The sequence below is a fragment of the Sinocyclocheilus anshuiensis genome, unplaced genomic scaffold (genome assembly GCF_001515605.1).
Source record: "Sinocyclocheilus anshuiensis isolate Anshui unplaced genomic scaffold, SAMN03320099.WGS_v1.1 scaffold392, whole genome shotgun sequence".
In the NCBI taxonomy this organism is placed as follows: Eukaryota; Metazoa; Chordata; class Actinopteri; order Cypriniformes; family Cyprinidae; genus Sinocyclocheilus; species Sinocyclocheilus anshuiensis.
The window spans coordinates 4,295,583-4,317,392 of NW_015557091.1; the positions used below are offsets into that span (position 1 = coordinate 4,295,583).

General features: G+C 36.8%; 1 protein-coding gene across 7 annotated transcripts in view; it reads right to left on the reverse strand.

Annotated features, from left to right (window-relative positions):
• The window catches only part of LOC107677259 (netrin-G1-like), a 92,748-nt gene that overhangs the window by 23,189 nt on the left and 47,749 nt on the right, over positions 1-21,810 (reverse strand). For all 7 annotated transcript variants that reach the window (XM_016472089.1, XM_016472090.1, XM_016472095.1 and 4 more), the window contains exon 4: positions 3,755-3,927. In XM_016472089.1, the coding sequence (XP_016327575.1) occupies positions 3,755-3,927 (173 nt within the window). The remainder of the gene's footprint in view (positions 1-3,754; positions 3,928-21,810) is intronic.

The following is a 21,810-nucleotide window of genomic DNA, read 5'->3' on the forward strand; positions in this document are numbered from 1 at the left end:
CTGTATATATATATATATATATATATATTAGGGCTGGTAATTTAATGCGTTAATTAGATTAATTTATTACAGTGAAAAATAACGCGTTAAAATTATGAATGCATTTAACGCACTTGCCCCGCCCCATGTGGGTCATCTGACATTTCATACAGCTGATTGATGACAAATATGAGGCAGAGCAACAACTCACTGCGTGATGGAGCCTAGAGAACGTAGTTAGAATGTCCCTAAAATTCAAGATATGGTGCAAAAATGTCCATGTTTTGAGTTTTTGTCTCATATTTCATATCTTATAGTTAAGCAATATCACACAAGCAATAGGCTAAGTGCAAATGTGATACTGATCTTATACAACAATTCAATAAGTAAGAAGTTAATATTGTGTTATTTTAGAGACAATGTTGTCTGTTTTGCTCAGTTTTGCCAACAAATTTTGCCATTACCCCCACCTACTGGCAGTTTTAGTTTATTATTTAGAGTATAATTTTATTAAAGAAATAATTTCATATTCACATAGTAATAATAATAATATTAACAAAATAAATTATTAAATGTATAGTTCACCCACCCAAAAATGACAATTGTGTCATCATTTACTCACCCTCATGGTCCAATCACACAAGCAATAGGCTAAGTGCAAATGTGATACTGATCTTATACAACAATTCAATAAGTAAGAAGTTAATATTGTGTTATTTTAGAGACAATGTTGTCTGTTTTGCTCAGTTTTGCCAACAAATTTTGCCATTACCCCCACCTACTGGCAGTTTTAGTTTATTATTTAGAGTATAATTTTATTAAAGAAATAATTTCATATTCACATAGTAATAATAATAATATTAACAAAATAAATTATTAAATGTATAGTTCACCCACCCAAAAATGACAATTGTGTCATCATTTACTCACCCTTATGGTCCAAAAGAGTATATGTAATAAATTTTATCAAACAAAATATTTCTTGCTGAAGCTACTTTTTAGTTATGTCTGTTTGATGCTTTACACAACAATGAATTTAAATTATCTTTTGGGAGTAATTTCTCAGCCAAATATGATGTGCGATTAATTTGCGATTAATTAGATTAATTAATCGCCACATCATGTAATTAATTAGACTAAAATTTGAATTGCTTACCAGCCTTAATATATATATATATATATATATATATATATATATCATTTGGTACATATGTGTGTGTGTGTGGTCCTGGTAAACCCTATGTTATGGGGATGAAATTACCCCAGAAAGTTGGCAATATCTGAAATCCTTGTCCTTGTGGTGACATTTTTTGGTCCCATGAGGAAACAAGATTATAAATCATACAAAATGAAGTTTTTTGAAAATCTAAAAATGCAGAAAGTTTTTTGTAAGGGGTAGGTTTAGGTGTAGGGTTGGTGTAGGGCGAAAGAAAAAACAGTTTGTACAGTATAAAAACCATTATGCCTACTGAATGTCCCCATAAAACACGGAAACCCAACCTACGTGTGTGTGTGTGTGTGTGTGTGTACCGGGTATTTATCACGTTATGGGGCCAAATGTCCCCACAAGGATAGTAATACCAGTAAATTTTGACCTTATGGGGACATTTTTTAGGTCTCCATGAGGAAACAAGCTTATAAATCATACAGAATGAAGTTTTTTGAAAATCTAAAAATGCAGAAAGTTTCCTGTGAGGGGTAGGTTTAGGTGTAGGGTGTGTGTGTGACAATCTATGAGGAATACAAACAAACTGAAAAAAAAAAAATGAACTAATATATAAACAAACCTATAAAATACTTTTTTATTTGCTAAAATTAATATGACCTAATGCTTCATTCATTTTAGTGCGTCATTTTTAGAATGTGTTGGATTATTGCATTTGTTCTGTGTATGCATATGCATACAAAATGCTACAATGTGCTACAATACTACTTATAGGATAAAAATAGCAGATTACTGGACATTTACTCTACTACATCTACTCTATTTTTACTACTAGATTTTTCATTTACCCCATTTGTCTCCATTGCATGGTGTCAAGCACATAGAACTGTTGTAAAATCAGCTGCAATTGGTTTTAAAATGACAAACTGCCTTTCTTATGTCTGAAATACTATTATTGTTTAATCTAATTATTTTTAATCCAAAGGGAATGATCTAAGAGCCTGGCTTTTGCAGCATTATTACGTTATGGATTTCTCACTCTCCCTCACACAGGACCATAATAAGGGGTTTAATGTGAGGCTGTGTTTTATAGTGGGTTCAGAGTCTGTGCTGGCTTTTTTTTAATAATGTCCTGTCAATCTCAGTCCTTCAAAACACTCCACCGGCTCCTAGAGAGTCATGAGGTACAACAGCTGCCAGGAGGCATGCATCGCTCCACTCATACACATGCATGTACAGACACACAAACAAACCTGCTGAGGACTGAAAATAAATTTTTGGCATGCACAGTTTCTGTGCATGCTAAGGTCATATCTGTGGTATGTGCTGCTGCTTTAGTCCCAGAAGCATATGGTGAGTGTTTAATAGTGCTAGTTTACTTCTGGGCAAACATTCTGTGTGCTGGATTGAAGGCTCTGTCTCCTGCCATTTGAATTGAACTGCAGTGGTGGTGTAGTCCTCCGGCTGGAATTACAGACAGCACTGGTTTTCTAAAGGCTAACTGTCCTTCTGTTATAGTTCTAACATTTGACATGCACTGCATTCTTTGAAAGACAGGTCCTACAAGTATTCTGCATCTTTTGGAAGGGTAAACATTCCCTAAAGCGATAGTTCACCCAAAAGCGGAGCTATGCCATCATTTGCTTTACCCACATGCCATTTAAAACCTGTGTGACTTTCTTTCTTGTTTTTTTTTTTTTTGTATTTTCTTTTTGGACTTTTATCAAATAATAATAAAAAAATATCAAACTGAAACCTTATTCAAAATATCTTCAGTTCCGCAAAACAAAAAGTATGTCATACAAGTTTGGAACTGCATGATAGTGAGTAACAGAATTTTTTTATCTCTTTATTTTATATCTTTAAAGGCAAAAGAACAGTAAAAAGTAGGTGCTTTGGAACTGCCATAATGGTAATACTATGGCATTCTCTGAAGTACTGGGAATGTAAATACAGTATGGCATATGGAAATCATACAGTACCATAGTATACAGTGGGGTCCAAAAGTTTAATTTAATCCTGGAAATAAACTGAAAAGTTTATGATTTTGATTATGATTCAGAAAAAAATAAAAATAGATTTTCAAATCTGTAGAGCTTATTTAGCTCAAGTGCTGCTGTTATTAAAGCTAAAGTAGGACATATAAAACAGAATTTCAGAAATTCACATTTCACTTAAATATTTTGGGATCTAATGGATCACAATGTGCATCAAATCACAATTGATAACCATAGTACCACCACCACTTTTTGGACTTTATCTCAGTGCAGTACACAATAACAAGCATTTAGTTTGTAATTCAACAGAAACCAATGTTTAAAAAAATGATGTTTGATAGCCCTTCTTAAAGTTTAGAAGTGACTGTGTTGTTCAGCATTTGGTGTCAGAGTTCCTGTGAGGACCTGGTTTTAAACTGGAAGTAGGGTAATGGCTTCTGGGGAGACACCATGAGCGCATTGTGAAAGGTAGGACAGCAGTAAGAGAGATGGTTTATGGTCAGAGTAAAAGGACATGTGAGCCTTGTTATCCACAAACACAGAGCCCATATTGTTCTTTCCAGTAAGTGGAATGGGAATGTGTGTGCACGTGTCTGTGTCTGTGTGTACTCACAGATATTTGCTGTGCCCTTGGGGATTGGGAGATAGGATCCTGCGCTCCAAGCTCTGGCCTGATAATTCCTCTTACAGCGGCCACAGTCAGGCCCCGTGGTGTTGTGCTCACACTCGCAAGTCAGTCTCTCTTTGTCATAGATGCAGCTGTTGGCGTGAAGGTTGCACTTGCACCTGTCACGGTGAAAGAAAAAAAAAAGAATAAAACATATGCCCTTGTGGATTTTCATTTGTGGAGTTCAATTACACCCAAGAGGGGAAAAAAAATTGGAACCAGCACTTAAATGAGACCAGAGTGACCTTGTAAATCATTTGCATTTCAAGTAAACGTGCATCTGCATGTGGGGGTATTCTGAAGCTTCCAGAAAGTGACTTCAAAACCTTGCACATGGTGCCAAGGATTCTGCAAAATCCACATCATTATTTTTATGTTTTTTCATTCCTCTCGAAAGATAGGTTATTTATAATTATCCCACTGGAAAAGAAATAATTACATACAGGTCACACTTGCAATGAGAGAAAGAAAACTGTTAGATAATATAAAAAATAAGTGCCGTATATTTGGCATATATGTTGCAAGCTTTGATTATTTACAGATTTTGTGCTATATGAATTCTATTTAATATCAATCAATTCTAAAGCACTTGTGAAAGTTTTAAATCCTCAGAGGCAGTCATGTTTTAAATGTTGTTGGTAATACATTTAGTATGGCCACTGAGGACAAACCCCAGCAAGCATTTGTCTCACATGCACACTATGCAGCAAGGTTTGCTCCCCCCATTTCCTCTCTAAGCATGGAAATTGATTTTGTATGCAGGAAGGCAAAAGATGGATATTTCTGTGGCACACATGCAGTACTGACGTAAAGAAATGTGATGCAGTAATGCGAAACTGTTCTGCAGCTAGAATAGAGTAGCTTAACTAGTTTAGGCTATATGTGTGTCTGTTTTTCAGTTCACCTGTGATTCTTGCTCCTAATTTAAAAATAAATTGACCATCACTTGCACAAATATTTTTTTGAACTCATTTACTGAATAACACAATTATCTTTAACCTCATCTGTATCTGTATCATAAACTATATAAAGCCATAATCATAATCCACCTTGTTTCCCCAACATGAGTATGTGATTAAGTGTGACTCACATAAATTAATTTTGTGGAGTAAGGGAATACAAAAATATGAATAAAAATGGAAATAGAAAACAGAATTTATACATATAAATGAATGACGGAAATGAATATAAATATATAAGTACTTGGTCCACATGCCTCCAATGTAAATGTATTACTATAAATATTTTACATTATTATTATAGCCGAAATAACACCTTGCAGTAATAAACATCATGTCACATATGCCATCCATTAAGTTAGGAAAAAAACTGAATTCCTTTAAAGCTTCACAGCTTCATTCTAACTGATTAAACTAACACTGTAAAAAAATCAAAAGCTGATCAGTAGCTAGTCTTTGATCTAACTTTTTCCAGACTGAGGCTCCTCGCGGATTACGGGCATAACCAGGCTCTTGATGTCTGCTGTCTCTCTTTCTCACGCAGGTGTACGGTCTGCCCTGCGTGGGCACAGAGGAGCATTATTAAAACCATTAAAACCGGTGTGTCCGAAGAGATGCACGTGCAGGGGCTGATAAATGTGATGCACTGAATCACATTTGGAAGTGACAAATGACTGCTCAGTCCCCGCAGGTATACACGGGCAGAATAAATGAGAGGGCATTATTCTCCAGACACCCTGATTTGCATCTCATTATCTATAGATTTTTTTAAAATTTAATTTAACAGAAGGGTATGTCAAATCTCAAGATTCTAGGACATCCTCTTTAAAACTGGCACCTGTCAGCCAAGCATGAATCTGTTGCTTCTGTGAAATGTCAGCAAGCTTGCACACATAAAATCTCCCACCAAATAATGACATATGATGCAAATTAGTCCCTGATATTATAGTGGGTCATTAAACTGCATATAAACAGCGAGTAATAGACTTCTGAGACATATTAAAACTACACAAAAGTAAAAACCATAAAAACAAGCTGTTTTACAGTGACATGCAACATTTCAAGTAGGCAATGAGGTACTTATTCAGTAAGAACTATGCATTGCAGTGAATGGCTCACCAGCCTGAACTAACAAGGCTGGTCCAATGACTGAACAAAACAAAGCCATCGAGCTGCATGAAGTAAAAGGCATGCGTGGCATTCTGATGAGGCCTCCTTGTTAAGTTCAGGTGGAGGTCTCAGATTCCATGCCGCACTCCTTGTGGCTTGACCTTCATATCCTCTTATCACCTGTAACATTTTAATCACGGTGTTGATACGAGGCAGAGCTGTGCTGCTGATGTAATGAAGGGGACACAGCAAGGGCCCGCCGGGTCTCTTTGCCGTCGGCATGGTAGCATTGCTAACAGAAACGAAACATTCTCGTTCCAGTCTGGTCACCAGGGGAGACGAGGTGCAATAGCTGCCTCAAGGAGAAACGCAGTAAAAAAATATATTTAATTAGACTTTAATGCCAAAGCTGCTCTTCAGGGCTCCACAATAGAAACTCTCTGTCTTAATTTAACCAGGCTATGCCATCCAACACTACCTTGCTCTGATAAAGGATTACAGTGAATGTGCATGTCTCTCTTTAAATGGTCCCCCTTTCAACTGACCACTTGAAAAAAGAACTCGTCTTCATCATTTCATATCTTATCTGCTCTTGTGCCAGTTTGGAAACCGACAGCAAAACAGCCCCGGTTCTCAAGCCGCCTTGTGCCGTACTGACTTATCAGGGGATAATTATTAGCAATTATCTCCAAATGAAGCTTACACATGCACGGCTAAGCATGCAGATCAAACCACACAAGGCTGAGCGAAGACAGAATGGCCTGTGAGCAAGCTAAGTATGTGAAGTAATTATGTTTAATTAAATGTGCAGGTGTTATTGTAACACAGAGAACAAGGTCAAAAACTCTTAAAAAAAGAATTGTTTGCTCATGTCAGCGTATAAAAACCATTGTGCAAATTGTAAAGATGAGGAGGCAAACAGACTTATACTAAACAATGCAACAACAAATTGAAAAGAGTGTTGTTGAGTAACTGGGGTACTGTATTGCTTCAGAAGACTTGGAATATAGTTCACAAGCCGTATGCACTAATTTAACTTTTTTTTACAGTTTTTTTTTAATTGCTTTGGCGCAATTTTCACAAGCAATTGGTAAATTTTCAAAACTCTTAGTACTAATATCACAACAGATCATCAAAAGTGCACTTTTTCAAACATTTCAGCATATTTTCAATTGTGTTAGTACAATACACACAATCACAAAATGTCCTTTTCACTACACAAAATAAGTGTTTCATCTAAATGTTTCATTCACAGTAACTGCCTTTCGTAAAGCTATTACTATCAAACATCTCATTCAGTTTAATACATTTGTCTATTATTTAATCTAACTCATCGTAATGGTTAATCAGTGAATCATTTGGTGGTGCATCTATAGATATAGATTCAATAGATATTTAGTTTATATAGAACGTGATTGCAATTTAGGGATAACCAAATGCACTGATTTTTTTTTTACACTAAAAGTGATTTATCTAAGATGATAACCACTATTTTGTAAGGGTGTGTGTGTGTGTGTGACAAAATGTCCCCATAAAGATGGCAATATCTGAAATCATTTTCCTTTTTTGGGTCCAATGAGACATTTGTTTTTTTCGTAAGGGTAGGTTTAGGAGTAGGATTATTGTAGGGGGAGACAGTATAAAACCCATTACTCCTATGGAATGTCACCATAACGATAGGAAAACCTGTGTGTGTGTACCTACTTACTGTAACCATATTCTGGGGACAAACTGGTACCCAAGAAGTAAGCAAAACTTGACAAAATCACCTAAAACCACCCTTTGAGGAACTCCTCATTTGTAAAACCGTGTTTTGCTATTTGTGAACATACAGAAGGACACAAGGGAGAGGAACTGATCAGAGATTGATCAGAGATGTATCAGAAGAAGGGAGACAGATGACATAAAATACAGCATTTTACATTACATTATGCCATGTGATACTGTATATTGAAGCATTACCATGGTAAAGACAGCACATTACTATAACTCACCCTTCATCTGAAAAATTCAGCTAGAATATAGATTCAGTGATATGGCACAGTGAGGCCATTTACTGCATTGACAGTAAACTCTGTTCTAGCACAAAAACTTATGGCCATGTCATACCTTCATCACACATTTTAATAACACACTGGATAAATTATTTTACAAAAATTTATTGCTTTTATGTGAGATATGCAAGTTAGGTAATGTAAGTGTATTTTCTAACATGACAATTATTGCCTGTATTACTGTAATTATTTCAGCAACAAAGGTGATCTTAAACATGAATCTTGCATTGTTTGCTCTTGGATGAACTGATTGTTAAAAGTACTAAATTGAAAGAAGATCATACTGTTGTGTTTTGGTGATTAATTCAAATGTTCTCAATACATATCACAATGATCTTGTGTTTTGAAACAATGATTATGTGGAATGAAAATATGTGCAACTACAATGCAATCATGAGATCATGTTTTGAAAGAATGACTAGTCGTATTACAAGTGTGGTCAGTTTAAAGTTTTGTACTAAGAGTTTTGAAAATGTACACCTTGTGAAAATAGTACCAAACCAATAAAATAAAAAACTGTAAATGACCTTTTGTCGTTCTACAGGAGGAAGAAAATCATATGGTTTTGGAACAAAATAAGATTGAGTGAAAACTTAAACCTAGACATTTGCTGTGTCTATTGCAAAGAACTTGGAGCACAGGCAAAGTGCTATAGTTTTGAAATGGGCTCAAGTCCCCAAATGCAGACCTCAGGTCTGTAGCCATTCAAGTGTGGTATCTTGGGCTTTTCGAGGAACAATGGCTGAGCTTTTGAAGCAGATGGGAAAATTGCAGTGCTGGGTAGTGCTGCTTTCAAACATCCAGTTACTTAGAAAATGTTCAAACTAACACATCCTGGCCAGCACAGTGTTACAATTCTGTCCTTTATCTTTACGTTTTACTATCCATCAGTAATTTTGCTCAGAAGCATCTGAACTTGTTTTCCATTTGTTGAAGATGTTGTCTGAATTTTGATGATAGGTTTGAGGTTTTGGGGTTTGCCTGACTGTTTCTCTTCTTGTAGTTGATTCAATGCTGTAGGCTTTCCCTTATTTTCGATAGAAAGTTGGTTCAAAAGAGTTTCCCCAAATATTTAAAAGAACCTGATTCCACTTTTTAGGATGCCAAGTTCTTAGATACCTTTGTTTCTTTGAGTCCTGATCTACTTGGCCATCTGCTGCCTTCGCATCTCTGAAAAACACGCTTCAAACTAGATGTAGACACCAACCAAAATGAAAGAAGTGAATTCCCTAGGTGAGAAATAAATTGTCATCATTTACTCAACCTCATGTCATTCCAAAACCTGCAGGTTTTCTTCTGTGGAACACAAAAGAAAAACAAAGTCTTCTTTTTGTCCATACAATGAAAGTCAATGAGCAAGAACAGTCCAAAATCATTTTCAAAAAGTTCAAACAATCAATTATGTCCTTAAAAATACCCTTATTTGTGTTCCACAGAAGAAAGAAGATCGTACAGGTTTGCAATCACATAAGGGTGAGTAAATGATGACTGTTCCTTTAAGGTCTCCTCCAGATTTTGGTTTACTTCCGCATCACCTATTTCTGTATACTTTACTTCCCTTCACTTGCTTTGTATTTTTTTAATGTCTCTCCAAAGCATGTATCACTAATCCCACTGCATCTGCCTTTCCACCCCATCAAGGTAAAGACAAATTTTCCCTTCTTTGTAAAGTGTTTACTTTTCCAACCACTGTAAAGTGATTACTTCAGCCAGTTCTGACTCTTTGTGGTTGGCTGTGAGCAGTAGCATGTCATAGGCTGACAAGGTGAGGCCTGAGTACCGTACCTCACTCTGAATCTGAGATAAATGAAACAGGGCATCTTGTGTGCTGACTCTAATTGCCTCCTGACAAACGCAGACAACTGCTCCGCAGAACAGCACAGGAAGTGAGAAGTGAGTGCAATCTCTCTGAGACAGATCTGTGCAACTATTGCTTTTTGCTAAACTGCATGGACTTGACAGCCAGAGAAGTTACATTCAGGGACAGCTTAATGCTTTGGGGAGCCGAAGATGACCATCTGAGAAACCAACAGACTCCTCTGAGTTCAACTAGATGTAACAATACTTATTAAAAACAGTCGGTAACAACCTGTACCACAACCTGCAACACATTAACCCTCTCACTCAACCACTAATGAGCCACAGACATGACAATTCAAGTGGCCTTGGTGGATATTTAATGGATATTCTTTACTCTAAAAAGAGGACTGTGGATGTTGTCTAAGACTCTAGGCTCACAATTATCAGAGCTTCACATTTGCTAAACAACAATGTTAGCAGGATGCAGTGAGGAGCTAAATTGGAATAAATCTGAATGACCCTGAAGCCAAACATTGCCACTGAAATTATAACACTGTATCTACAATTCATTTAACAATTTAAAGAACATTTAGTTGTCCCACTTTTGTTTTATGCAGCAGTCACAAGCTATTACATATTGTTAATGTAAGCCTCACGACATTCATATTATTCCGGGGTCAGTGAACTAATCACAAGATAAAGAAAAGCTAGAAAAACTGGAGAGGCCAAATCTATTCTGGGCTAATGCTGCATTACATTCAACCCAAAAAGATTCTAGGAATTTCAAAATTTCTACTCGACAGACGGGTTTATTTTGTTCTAGTATAGCTCATGTAAAACATACATGACATATGACAAATTAAAAAAAGATGTATAAAAGTATATAGGCGCTTGATCAAAAGAAATGAGTTTAATAAAAATGATAAATCATCAGGCTGCTGTATAAATTTGTATGAAACTTGTCTATTGTATTGGTGATAATAAAGGCAGACTCTGGAGAGGGTTGTGAGATAAATGTCAAGAAGATTCTGCTAAAATGAAGCAAAAATGTTCCTTCATTTCTCCTTGAGCATACCTTTACCAGCACCAAAGTGTTTTCATTTCTTTCTAGCACTTTCAATCTTCAAAAACAGCTAAAGCTAAAATGTAGTATCTGTAAATGCAGCATACCTAATCAAAATACTTCTAAATAAAACTGATAATGATGAAAGTATCATACAGCACTAGAAGTGGAATTTATTGAATTGAAATTCAAAGAAATAGAACACAGATAATGCATTTCAGGAAATTAAGTGTTCCTCCAACCTGGTCCACAAAAGTTAATTGATTAAATATGTTAAAATTGTCACGTTTCTGTTGTATTTGGTTTGGTTTCTCTGTGTTCCAGTTTGCCTGTGTTCTCTTGTTTGTTTCCATGGTTTTTGATTAATTAGCGCCACCCCTGTTTCAGTTCTTCCTAATTACACTTCCAGTACTTAAGTCCTGTGTTCTGCCCTAGTCCTTTGTCTGCTATTGTTTTTGTCCATGGGTTGTGCTACCCCTTGCTCCTGGATTCCTTCTGTTTCTTGTGTGGATATACCATTAAAGGACTGTTTTTGGATTATTCCTGTGTCGTGTGCTTTTACTTGCACAAAACCGTTCCAAAAATATATCTTAAATATATAAATAAATATAGATTTTTGTATTAAGATATATCACAATGCAGCTAACACAATGCAATCTATCTATTAGTGTTGTCACGGTACCAAAATTTCAGTATTCGGTACCAATACCAGTGAAAATCCACGGTTCTCGGTACTCTCTATTTGTGGTGGCATACATATGCAAATTCATTCTCTGCCAGCAGGAGGCGCTTGTAGAGTGGGAGAGATAGAGGTTTCCCCAGTAATGGCTGTAATCAAATAAGCGCTGCGCTCACAAATGCTGCTCAGGCATTACAGGCAAGATGAAATGAGAATGACATCCATAATTTACTGAAGACAGTCGGTTTCCTTCAGAAATACAGTGATATAAAAACACCCTCACCGGGTTTCGTGTGCAGTGCTCATGTTTATTCAACGAAGTCAAAGCCTTTTGGAAAATCTATTTGTGGCGGTGAGTTTTGATATTGTGGCGTGCCGCCACAAATAAATCAATGTATGGGAAACACTGTTCTAAATATTAAAAATTAAAATGAAACTTACCTACTTGAACTCTTTCATTTGATCTGGGTGTCTGTCTTTAAAGTGTTTTGTTAGTTTGATGTGTTTCCTCATTTTGATGTCGCCATGTCTCAGTGCTTTTATGAAGAGAGGGCATCTGCGCACTTTTCGGATAGCGCATCAAGAACCGGGTTGACCGGGTACTCGGTACCACCGGTACTTAAGAAAACCTGGTACTGTAACGTTTTCATTTTTTTTAGTACAAACTTGGTACCGAAGTACCGGGTCTTTTGACAACACTACTATCTATGTATCTTCTTTACATTCAAATTTGAATTGAAATTATGCTTTCTGTTTGCTAACTTAATTCAAATTCAGGAATTAAATAGAGATCTTTTTCAATTTAATTCTGTTTTGTATGACGGGTAAAACCACTCTACAAGTCTGACAATAATAGGTGTTTCTTAAAAATGTACTCAATTAGTTGGGGAAAGAGTCATTGAAACCATTGTAAAATGCAAAGACAAAGAGAAATAAATTCCTATTCATCTGCAGATCCCCACTACAGTTTACAAAGCATCTCACAGCGCAAGCACCAGAAAAGCCCTTATAAGCCTGACAGCCGAGCTCAACACACGCCAGCCATGACCATACAGACGACATGACTCTCTGTGATGGAGTATCGCTGCGGGAATTCGTTTTAAGCAAAACTCACGAATCTGGCTTTACACAGCCAATCTGTTGTCTTGTTTCCCGTCCCTTTCACACCACTGCAGCAAACAGCTTGTGGTTCGTTATTATCATTCTGGAAAAACAAGGGTTCGTGACCTTATTCGATTGCTGAATGTGTAGTGTGGCGGATGAGGGATGTATTTAAATCTTAATGTGTCGGGTCTGAGGGAGGCGGGTGAGGTGAGGTCGGAGGATATCTGTGTTGTAATGATGCATGGCTGTATGGGGCTGCTGAATTGGCCTGGCTCAGATTGCCAAGTTCTCCCCAGACGCTCTGATTAAAGACTCTTAATCCATCATCAGTGGCGGCCTGAACTGCACAGATGTGCCCAGGGTCAGAGGGCAGTCCACGATCGGAATCCTACAGCACTTTGCGTCTTCATCTGTCCCGTACAACAGGCATCAGCCCAGAGTGAGGCGAGAAATATTAGATGTAAGCATCTCATAAATTCTTAGCTAAAGTGCCTTTAGACAGAATAGATGTTCAGAACGAATGTAAAAGCTTCCCACGCATAGCTGATTGAAAGAAACATCACTGTAATCTAAAGCAGGGTGACATACTCGAATGTTATGTGTATGTGTGAGGGGGGTGTGGGGTTATCAGAGGCAGCGATGTTGAGTGAAGGTGAGGTCAGTAAGGGGATTACTCATAGATATCCGTCAACAGTCAAATTACGAGTGACCAGACCTCCCCCTCTTAGTAATTAAATAGGTCATGCCTATGAATGCAGATGCTGTCAACTAAAATAAAAATGAAAAAGGTAGAAATTATTTAATAACACTGCTCTTACAGTTTTTGTGAACACAATATTGCCTTATTCATTAAACATTCCTATTAGTAAATACAGAGAAATTTGCACTCCAAAAATGAGCTAAAGCAACACATTCATTATTTCATTATGTTGTATGTAATTTCATAACTAACTGGGCAGTGAATTTATAGTTCCCAGCCTGCTTTGCATGGGACTGCATTAGGAAAGTAAATGTTGAAATCAAGTGTAATTTTATGTATTTTCAATAAAGATAGCAATTTATTTATCAGCTATGCATCTTCTGGTAATTGCTAACAATTCAGTTTCAGTTCAGTTTTCCTAAACGAAAACTGTTTCAGTTTTCGTTTAGGACTGTGGCTGTATCACTGGCATAATTGCACAAGAAAGGCACACGTGTCGTTCAGTTTTGAGTTCGCTGGAAAATCATACTGAGTAAGTGCACAGTATAGTACACCCTGCCGTATCAGGCACAGGGTGTGCCCTGCCCATTCAAGTTGCGAGCTCATTCAACTAGAGTGTTGCATCCTCTTGGGCGCTGGGTTGTGGTGCCTCGCTGGCAGATATCTGTAGAGCTGCGGGCTGGGCGACACACCCTCGGACCCCAGAGGTCAAAAAAAGCACAAATGTGTATGTTCATGAATTCCAATCATTCCTAGGGAATAGTCCCTAATCCCCTCCCATGAAATACAGGTATGTGAAATTATGTGAAATACAGGTATGCGAATTACCTAAAACTATAATAATAATAATAAATGTATAAATTTATAAATTTTGAAAGAAATCAAATAAAATATAAAAAACTTCAACATTTATTTTCAGATAGTTTCCAAAGTATCATAACTCATTTTCATTTAATTTATCTTGATGTATTAAAACAACAAAACTAAAATAAAATTAATTTAAAAAGTATATATATATACACATAATTAAAAACAACAAAAACAATAAAAAAAAAAAGACAAAAACACACAAAATTACTAAAATCTTAAATAAAATAAAAAAATGAAACCAGAAAATATAAAAATAAAATCTAATTTAAAATATGAACAAAAACTATAATAGCATCTCATTGATGCTAAACTAACACTGTTACATGCTGTGGGAACGTCTCAATTCCCTTCTCAGGGTTGGCACCAGTATATTGCATAAATGCAAAACAGAATAAAATAAAACTAATTTAATGAAATTGTTAGGCTTTTTGCACCATCATTTTGAAAAATTTTCATGAATGAGGCCAGATATAATCAAGCGCCTTAACATTTAAGATGGACTTTGTACAGAGCAAGATAGTGAATAATTACAGCCCAAACTTTCCTCTTTAGAAAAAATGACATACACTTAACCCTGATTTTGACACATTAACATAATAATTCTTGTGTTACAGTGCTAATCTGAACGGAGGCTAATAACTTTATTCCAGTCAATGGCTTTGAATGGGATAGGGATTTTGTTGGAGCCTCTAAATGGGATCAGCCTTTCCAGGGTAACACTGTGGCTTTGCGCTGTAAAAATCCTCCCATCACCTCAGTATCAGCCCTGCTTATGGCGCTAAGCTGTGAATACATGAACGTGCATGCATGCATTTGTGTGCATGTGAATTTGCACATGTCTGTGGCAAGGGACATCTGTCTGCATGTGTTGATTTTTCACACTAAGTTTGTATACAATACGAATTCACTGAGGTTTTCTACCCTGAAACACATAATTAATCCATTTGTGTTGTGATTGCACACACGTTCCTTTGCTGAGCGCTCTGTAAAGGAGGAGGAACAGAATAAGGGCTGTGCCATCTGTGAGTGATCAGGTCAGAGAGAGATAAAGAGAGAGATAAAGAGAGAGACACAGACAGAGACGGTACGAGTGAGTGGAATGCAAATCAGCTCTGCTTAGGAGGAAGGAGTCTTTGTGTCAGTGTGAGAGAAATGTACATATAAACAGTGATTCAGACTCACACACACTGATGCTCAAGAAATATTCACACTAATTCCCAAGGCACTTTCACAAAATACATATGAATCACTGGTCACATCAGCTGCATTTAATATGCACATGAAATGACTGATTTCAGAGTTGATATGTGCTACATTTGTGCTTGTAAAGACACTGGCCCTCTGATTTGCAAATTGCTGGGCAACGTTAAAAAATACAGCACCTTTCACGTGTCTGCTTTTTTAAATTAATCTTAATATTTGATGTTGTCAACACTTCTTTTTAAAAACCCTTTTTAAATGAAACATTAGCAACAGGTTTTTATTTTTAAAGCAACTGCAAAAAATGTCACCCTTTTGATTTTGATATATTTTTAATCGCATGTGAAATGAGTAGCTGCACTATGACTGCACTGCATCTGTTACACCTCGTTTCTATACAGAATGCATGTTTATCAACATATCAATATTAGCCTATATTATTATAATGTTTAATGTTGATTTTCCACGAAGCATCTAGGCGAACTGGAGCATTGGGAGGGAAAAAAAACTCCTGCTAGGATTTGGCCCCTTTAAAATAAATGTCTGTCTTCAGTCTAAACAGAGGATATTGTTTAAGAAGAGTCAAAGAGTTTACAATATAGGCAGACCGGTTTGCTAACATCCTCTAGGCCAGTGTTTCCCAACCTTTTTTTAGTCGCGGCACCCTTTGGAAATTTTAACAAACTTGCGGCACCCTACAAAATTCATTTTGTCACAATATTTGAATTTTTAACTTCGATATGATAATTTGAAAAGTATAGATATTCGGTACAACAGGGAAGAACTGCAGAATATAATGTCATACAGATATTTTTAATATTATTAAAAAAATTTTGTCCATCAATGGTGGCAATCAGTAGGCTAATTTCTAATGAAGAGACCAATTTATATGACAGATTTTAATGTAGGCTTTTGTACATATGTAAACATTATTTAATTACCATTATAACTAGCTATCCCCCCAAAAATTATATTTTACAGTGGGGTAATTTTGGTGCAGTAGCACGAGATAGCTTGATTTCAATAATGATGTTTGAATAAAAAATGACAAGTAAGCAGTCAGTAATAAAATAAGAACAAATAAAGAAATTAATAATGATAGCACAAATAAAAAATAACGACAGGCCTTCGAATTAAATAAATTGCTTTTTAGTTTTTCAGGTAGGTCTAACAGTAGGGTTAAGATATTTAACTTTTTTTTTTTTTTTTTTACCAATTATCCAAATAATGTTCAGTCCTAGAAAGCTATTATTATCAGAACACGGGAGCATAACATAGCGGTTAGCAGATCAATGAATGAGAGGGCAGCGTTACCAGAGTTGCCCATATACCACACCATGTTACAACACAGTTGGGCTATTGCAGACAGAAACAATACTGTAACTGTCGGCTCGATTTTTGAGTGGACTTTGCTGTTCCGATAAGCATGAACGATATATGAGCGGAGCGACTGAGCGGAGCGCACACGCATAGAGCAGGATAATACGTAGAGCGTCACACCACGTGAAAGTGAAACCTGAGCGCTGAACTAATTTTCGGCAGCCGAAATTTCGGTGCATCTCTAATTATTGGCAACATCAGAAATGGATATTATATAATAGATGCTTTTTTGAACATTTTAGCAATTAAAAAATATTAAAAAAGGATTTTTTACACGGCACCCCTGCTCTCGACAGACCGGCACCCCGGTTGGGAAACACTGCTCTAGGCTATGGTCTGTCTCTCCTCTGACTGAATGTGCTGGATCAGGCAGTCGCTGGTAATCAGTAAGGGTGTCTAGAGGCATCCAGACGTTCAGCATGTTATCATTAACACAGTTCTCAGTCAGTCAGCAGAGTCCCAAAAGACACAACATTCTCTTCACGGAGAAGTGAATGCACTTCCCAGTCACTGGATGGCTGCTACATTATTGATAAGTCAGAGTGGTTCAGCCGTTTTTCTTACTTAATGTCAAACAGGTGAAATAATTATCAGCATGTTTACTAGAATGCTGGTTGCTCAGGTCTGACAAATCTGGAAAGCAACCACGAAATGTTGGGTAGATTTTTTTTTCTTTTACAAATTTAATGAGGACAACACTCAGTCTCATGAGCTTGGTTTCTTTTTGATGGACTTTCAAATACATATTTTAAATCAGTGGTGGATGCGTGTGTTTATTCATGCATCAACCAAAACTTCACCTTCTGTGAAACAAGTGAAGGAGAAACCACCCGAGTCACAACACTGACAGACTTTACAATTAAACATATACAAAAATGCTCAAAGCAACATGCCATTTTCATATCATTTAATTATAATTATAGCTCTGTTCCAAAACCTAGTGAGCTATTTACCTAGACAGCAGTCACCAGAATTCACTGACATGCTCAATGATAAATGAAGATACATTTTTATTATAAATATCATCAATATGTCCTTCAGTACTTACAAGTATAAATACAATTATTTAAAAATATTTTTTTTAAATAAACATTTTCTTTATTTGCTGCCTAGATAGAGTGTTCCATATATTAAACAATACCTGCAGTGTCAGTAGCACTGACTCCATGTACTGTGTGACTGACAGATGGCTCCTTCTGACACCCACGAGTATTTGTCTGCACTTGTTTCACAGAGTTGAGGTTACAGTACATATGGCAGTCAAATGTTGAAAAAACAAAAAAAACAATATATATATAACTTTGAAAAAAAAAATTTGATTTAATTAATTTGTTACTATTAATGCTATTATGATAATATAAATAAAACATATTGGTTAAATATTAGGTTGCTATTAATTCAAATTAATATTAAGATCAATTTCTCTGGTATTGGTATCAACTACTAAAATTTATTTATCATGACGAACCTAATATGCATTCAATAAATGAATGCTAAAATGACCAGATGACACAGATGCCCGCTCTCTTAAGTTCTTAAATATCACCACGAAATGGTGGTATTTGATGGACATTTCCTCCAGGGTGTTGACTGAGTTTAGTTTGCCATCATAAATTGCTCCTTTATAATTCATAAAATCAATTGGCCTGACAAACAAAGAGCATGCCAGCATTTTTTTTTTTTACAGGAGCTAATTATACATGTGAACTGCAGAATGATTCACATGGAACAGAGATAGATTAGCCCTCCCCCTTTCAATTCGGACTAAGCATGGCAGTCACGCATCAGCCCAGCCCAGCACGACACACACACGCACACAACGCGCACACACACACACACACACACACACACACACACACACACACACACCTGGGACCTGGCAGCTGGGCTACCCAGATACGGCGCTTTCTGCTTCTGTTTTGCCGCACAACCCTTCTCCTCTGCTCTCCCTCCTTCTACTCCTCATTTTTTCTACCTCTATGGACTGCAGGTGCTCTGCTTGGGGAACTCTCAAAGCAGTGGGTATCTTATTATGGCGAGGCGATGGTGGAGAGAGACAGAACAGTGAGCCCCATGTGCTCAGACAGGAAATGCTGGGCAATATGTGAAGCTCTTTGTATGAAAGCTGGTGAAAACCACAGGCTGTGAAACACCAACAAGCAGATCTGTTATTCGTAAATAGGTTAAAGAGAGTGCACAGGTCAGGCAGAGACAGGGGGAAGAGATGCGAAAGCAAAACAAATAGATTAACTGAGAGATTTTCTGGACTGCAGGAGTGTCAGTGTTTCTGTTTTGTGACTTGTTAAGATGCTTTAAACGAGCTTCTGCAGGTCTAATGGTAACGGGCTGACAAGTCAGGTGCCACCTTCCATTACCTTGAGTGATGCTACCTGTCTGCTGTTCATTCATTCTGAGAACTACAACTGCCTGCTTAAGAACAATAGAGAAGATGAGTCACAAAAAGATACTATTAGGTTTTTGCAAGAACAAAAAAGCAAACAAACTATTTACTTTATTTTATTATTGTTCTTGTTTTTATTGTTTCAATACTTTTCTTTTTATAAATTGTTTATATTCTTAAAATGGTTCTAACAAGCATCTACATGAAAACTCTTTAGAAAACATGTATGAGGAGCGCTAAAAATGGGCAGTGGTCTTCAAAATCAAGGTCAGCATTTAGGCAGATGTGGACAGGGATAAGCAGATGCAAAGAACTGAACGACTAAATGCGCTCATCAATCATGGGGAGAGCAGAATAACTGAGGAATTGCGGGAATTAATCCTTCACCTGCATTTCATTTAATTCCCAAATCGTTGAAAGGAGAAGTCAGCTAATGCACTCTTATGAGTGAGAGGGAGCGGAAGAAAGCAGTGAGAGAGATGACTGTGAATTCTGGGAGACTGAGAAAATAAGCTGGACATTTCTTGAGTTGGCTCAAGGGATGTAGTGACAACAGCTATGTATCTGCAGGGTCAAGTGTGTATTTTTACACATTAAATTGTTTTCTTAGCTCAGTTGACGCCTGGAAACGGCGTTTGTGAATAACATGATGACTGGATGATGAATGAGGTGCCAGAATCAATTGGGTGTGTAATTACACTTCATCATTTGGATCTCTTGTGCTCCGATCCTGTTTCTCACAGTAGAAACACACACACACACACACACACACACAGTCTCAGATTAACTGCCTGGGCAGCAGCTTCCTGATGTGTCAATGGTGTTAAGAGGTCAAATGGAAAATATCTAAATCGGTGTCCATATCAACCGATATAAAAAGTTGCACTGGAATTCTTCCATTTCTGTAACAATAGCACAAAATCAAACGCTTTAAATAAAATCAGAGGAATGCAAATCGGATTGCAATCATCTGAGGCCGGGAGGTTTTAACATGATTAGATGAAGTTTTGTGGTGAAAGAGCATGTGGAACAGAAGACTGCTGAAACATCAGATGACCGGACCAATGAAATGTGCTGATGTGGAAGAGCTGAAGTGCCGAGCGCAGCACATGAGATGGCAAGAGGAAGATACAGAGCGGAATGACTTATTCAGGAAGGGGTGTGTGGGGGGTGAATCTCGAAATTAGCACAAATAGATTATCTGTCCTCCGGTTCCTGGCCCAAGCAGCCCGGAAAAAAAGAAAAAGAGAAAAACACATTGACTTCTCGGTGAACGACTGCCTGTCCGAGGAGCCAAAGAGGACTGCAATTAAACGATCAATCACCGCATCATCGATCCCCGAGGGAGACAACTGTATCCGGGCCTAACTAAAAATGCAACGGTTTTGCACAGATAACAGAAAAGCATTTGAAATGGAGTAGCAGCTCTATTTTCTTGTGTAAACAGATACATTTACACGTGATCATATCAGGAAAATAAATTTTTTTTGTGATATGTTTTTTACTTTAATACATTTTATAATATATGTTGATTGAAATGTTTAACTTTTAATTTATATATATATATATATATATATATATATATACACACAGAGAGAAAGAGTGATTAAAGATATTTTTTTCATATTTAATATATACATACTTCCTCTTTCAGTTAATAAAGAAATGTCAAAAAGTTAATAAGCCACTGAAAGACCTGCTTTGTACTAACGCAACTACTAAAACACAGTTAATGCTGATCTGTAAGATTTGCAAATTCAATTTCTGTCCTGACTGCACACAACGATGCATCAATCTAAAAAGACAGCATGATAGTTGTGATTCACAAATTAAAAGATAGTCTTTTAGACATGGCTGTTGAATGAGACATTTACACCCCTCTTTATCTTCACTGCAAGCTAACCAGGAACAGTAGGAGTTTTCGGTTCTCCTACAGAGACTATGGTTGAGAGAGAGGTTGAGAAGTATGTATTGCATACATTATACATCAGAATGTGTGAGGGCCAGCAGTGTGTCAGAGGAGACAGAGTCAGACTCAAGCTGTTCCTCTAGGAGCCTGCTTCATCCCTCCTTTAATTACACTCTATTGATCAAACACAGATGGAGGGGGGAATGAGGGATGAAGTAAAAGAAAGAAAGAAAAATAAAGACATGGAAGGACAGGGAGAAAGAAATGTTGGATGTAGTTTTCAGACTGCAAGGGAGAGAAATAGACTATTACAATTGCTGCAGTATCTAGCATATATATTTTTATATATATATATGTATATATATATATATATATATATATGAAGAGTTCATTTGCAAAAACCGATAACTCCATTTTATAACTCACGTTTTTTTATTGCACATTCCAAGTAATATCAATCAAACTACAGTTGGGTTGTTTTGATTAAGTAATAATAACTTAAACAAATACAGGTAATTTACAAAATTAAAGTTCATTGAAAGTGTTTTTTTTACATATTAACAGTTTGTTTTATAGCAAAAGCAGATAACTCCAACAGTCATTTTTTGGCAAAAGCAGATAACTCCATGTTTTAGAGTTTAAAAAAACACTTGTTTAAGTGACGTGACGTGACGTGACGTGACATGTGGCCAAGTAGGGTGACCCATACTTGGAATTAGTGCTCTGCATTTATCCCATCCAAAGTGCACACACACAGCAGTGAACACACACAC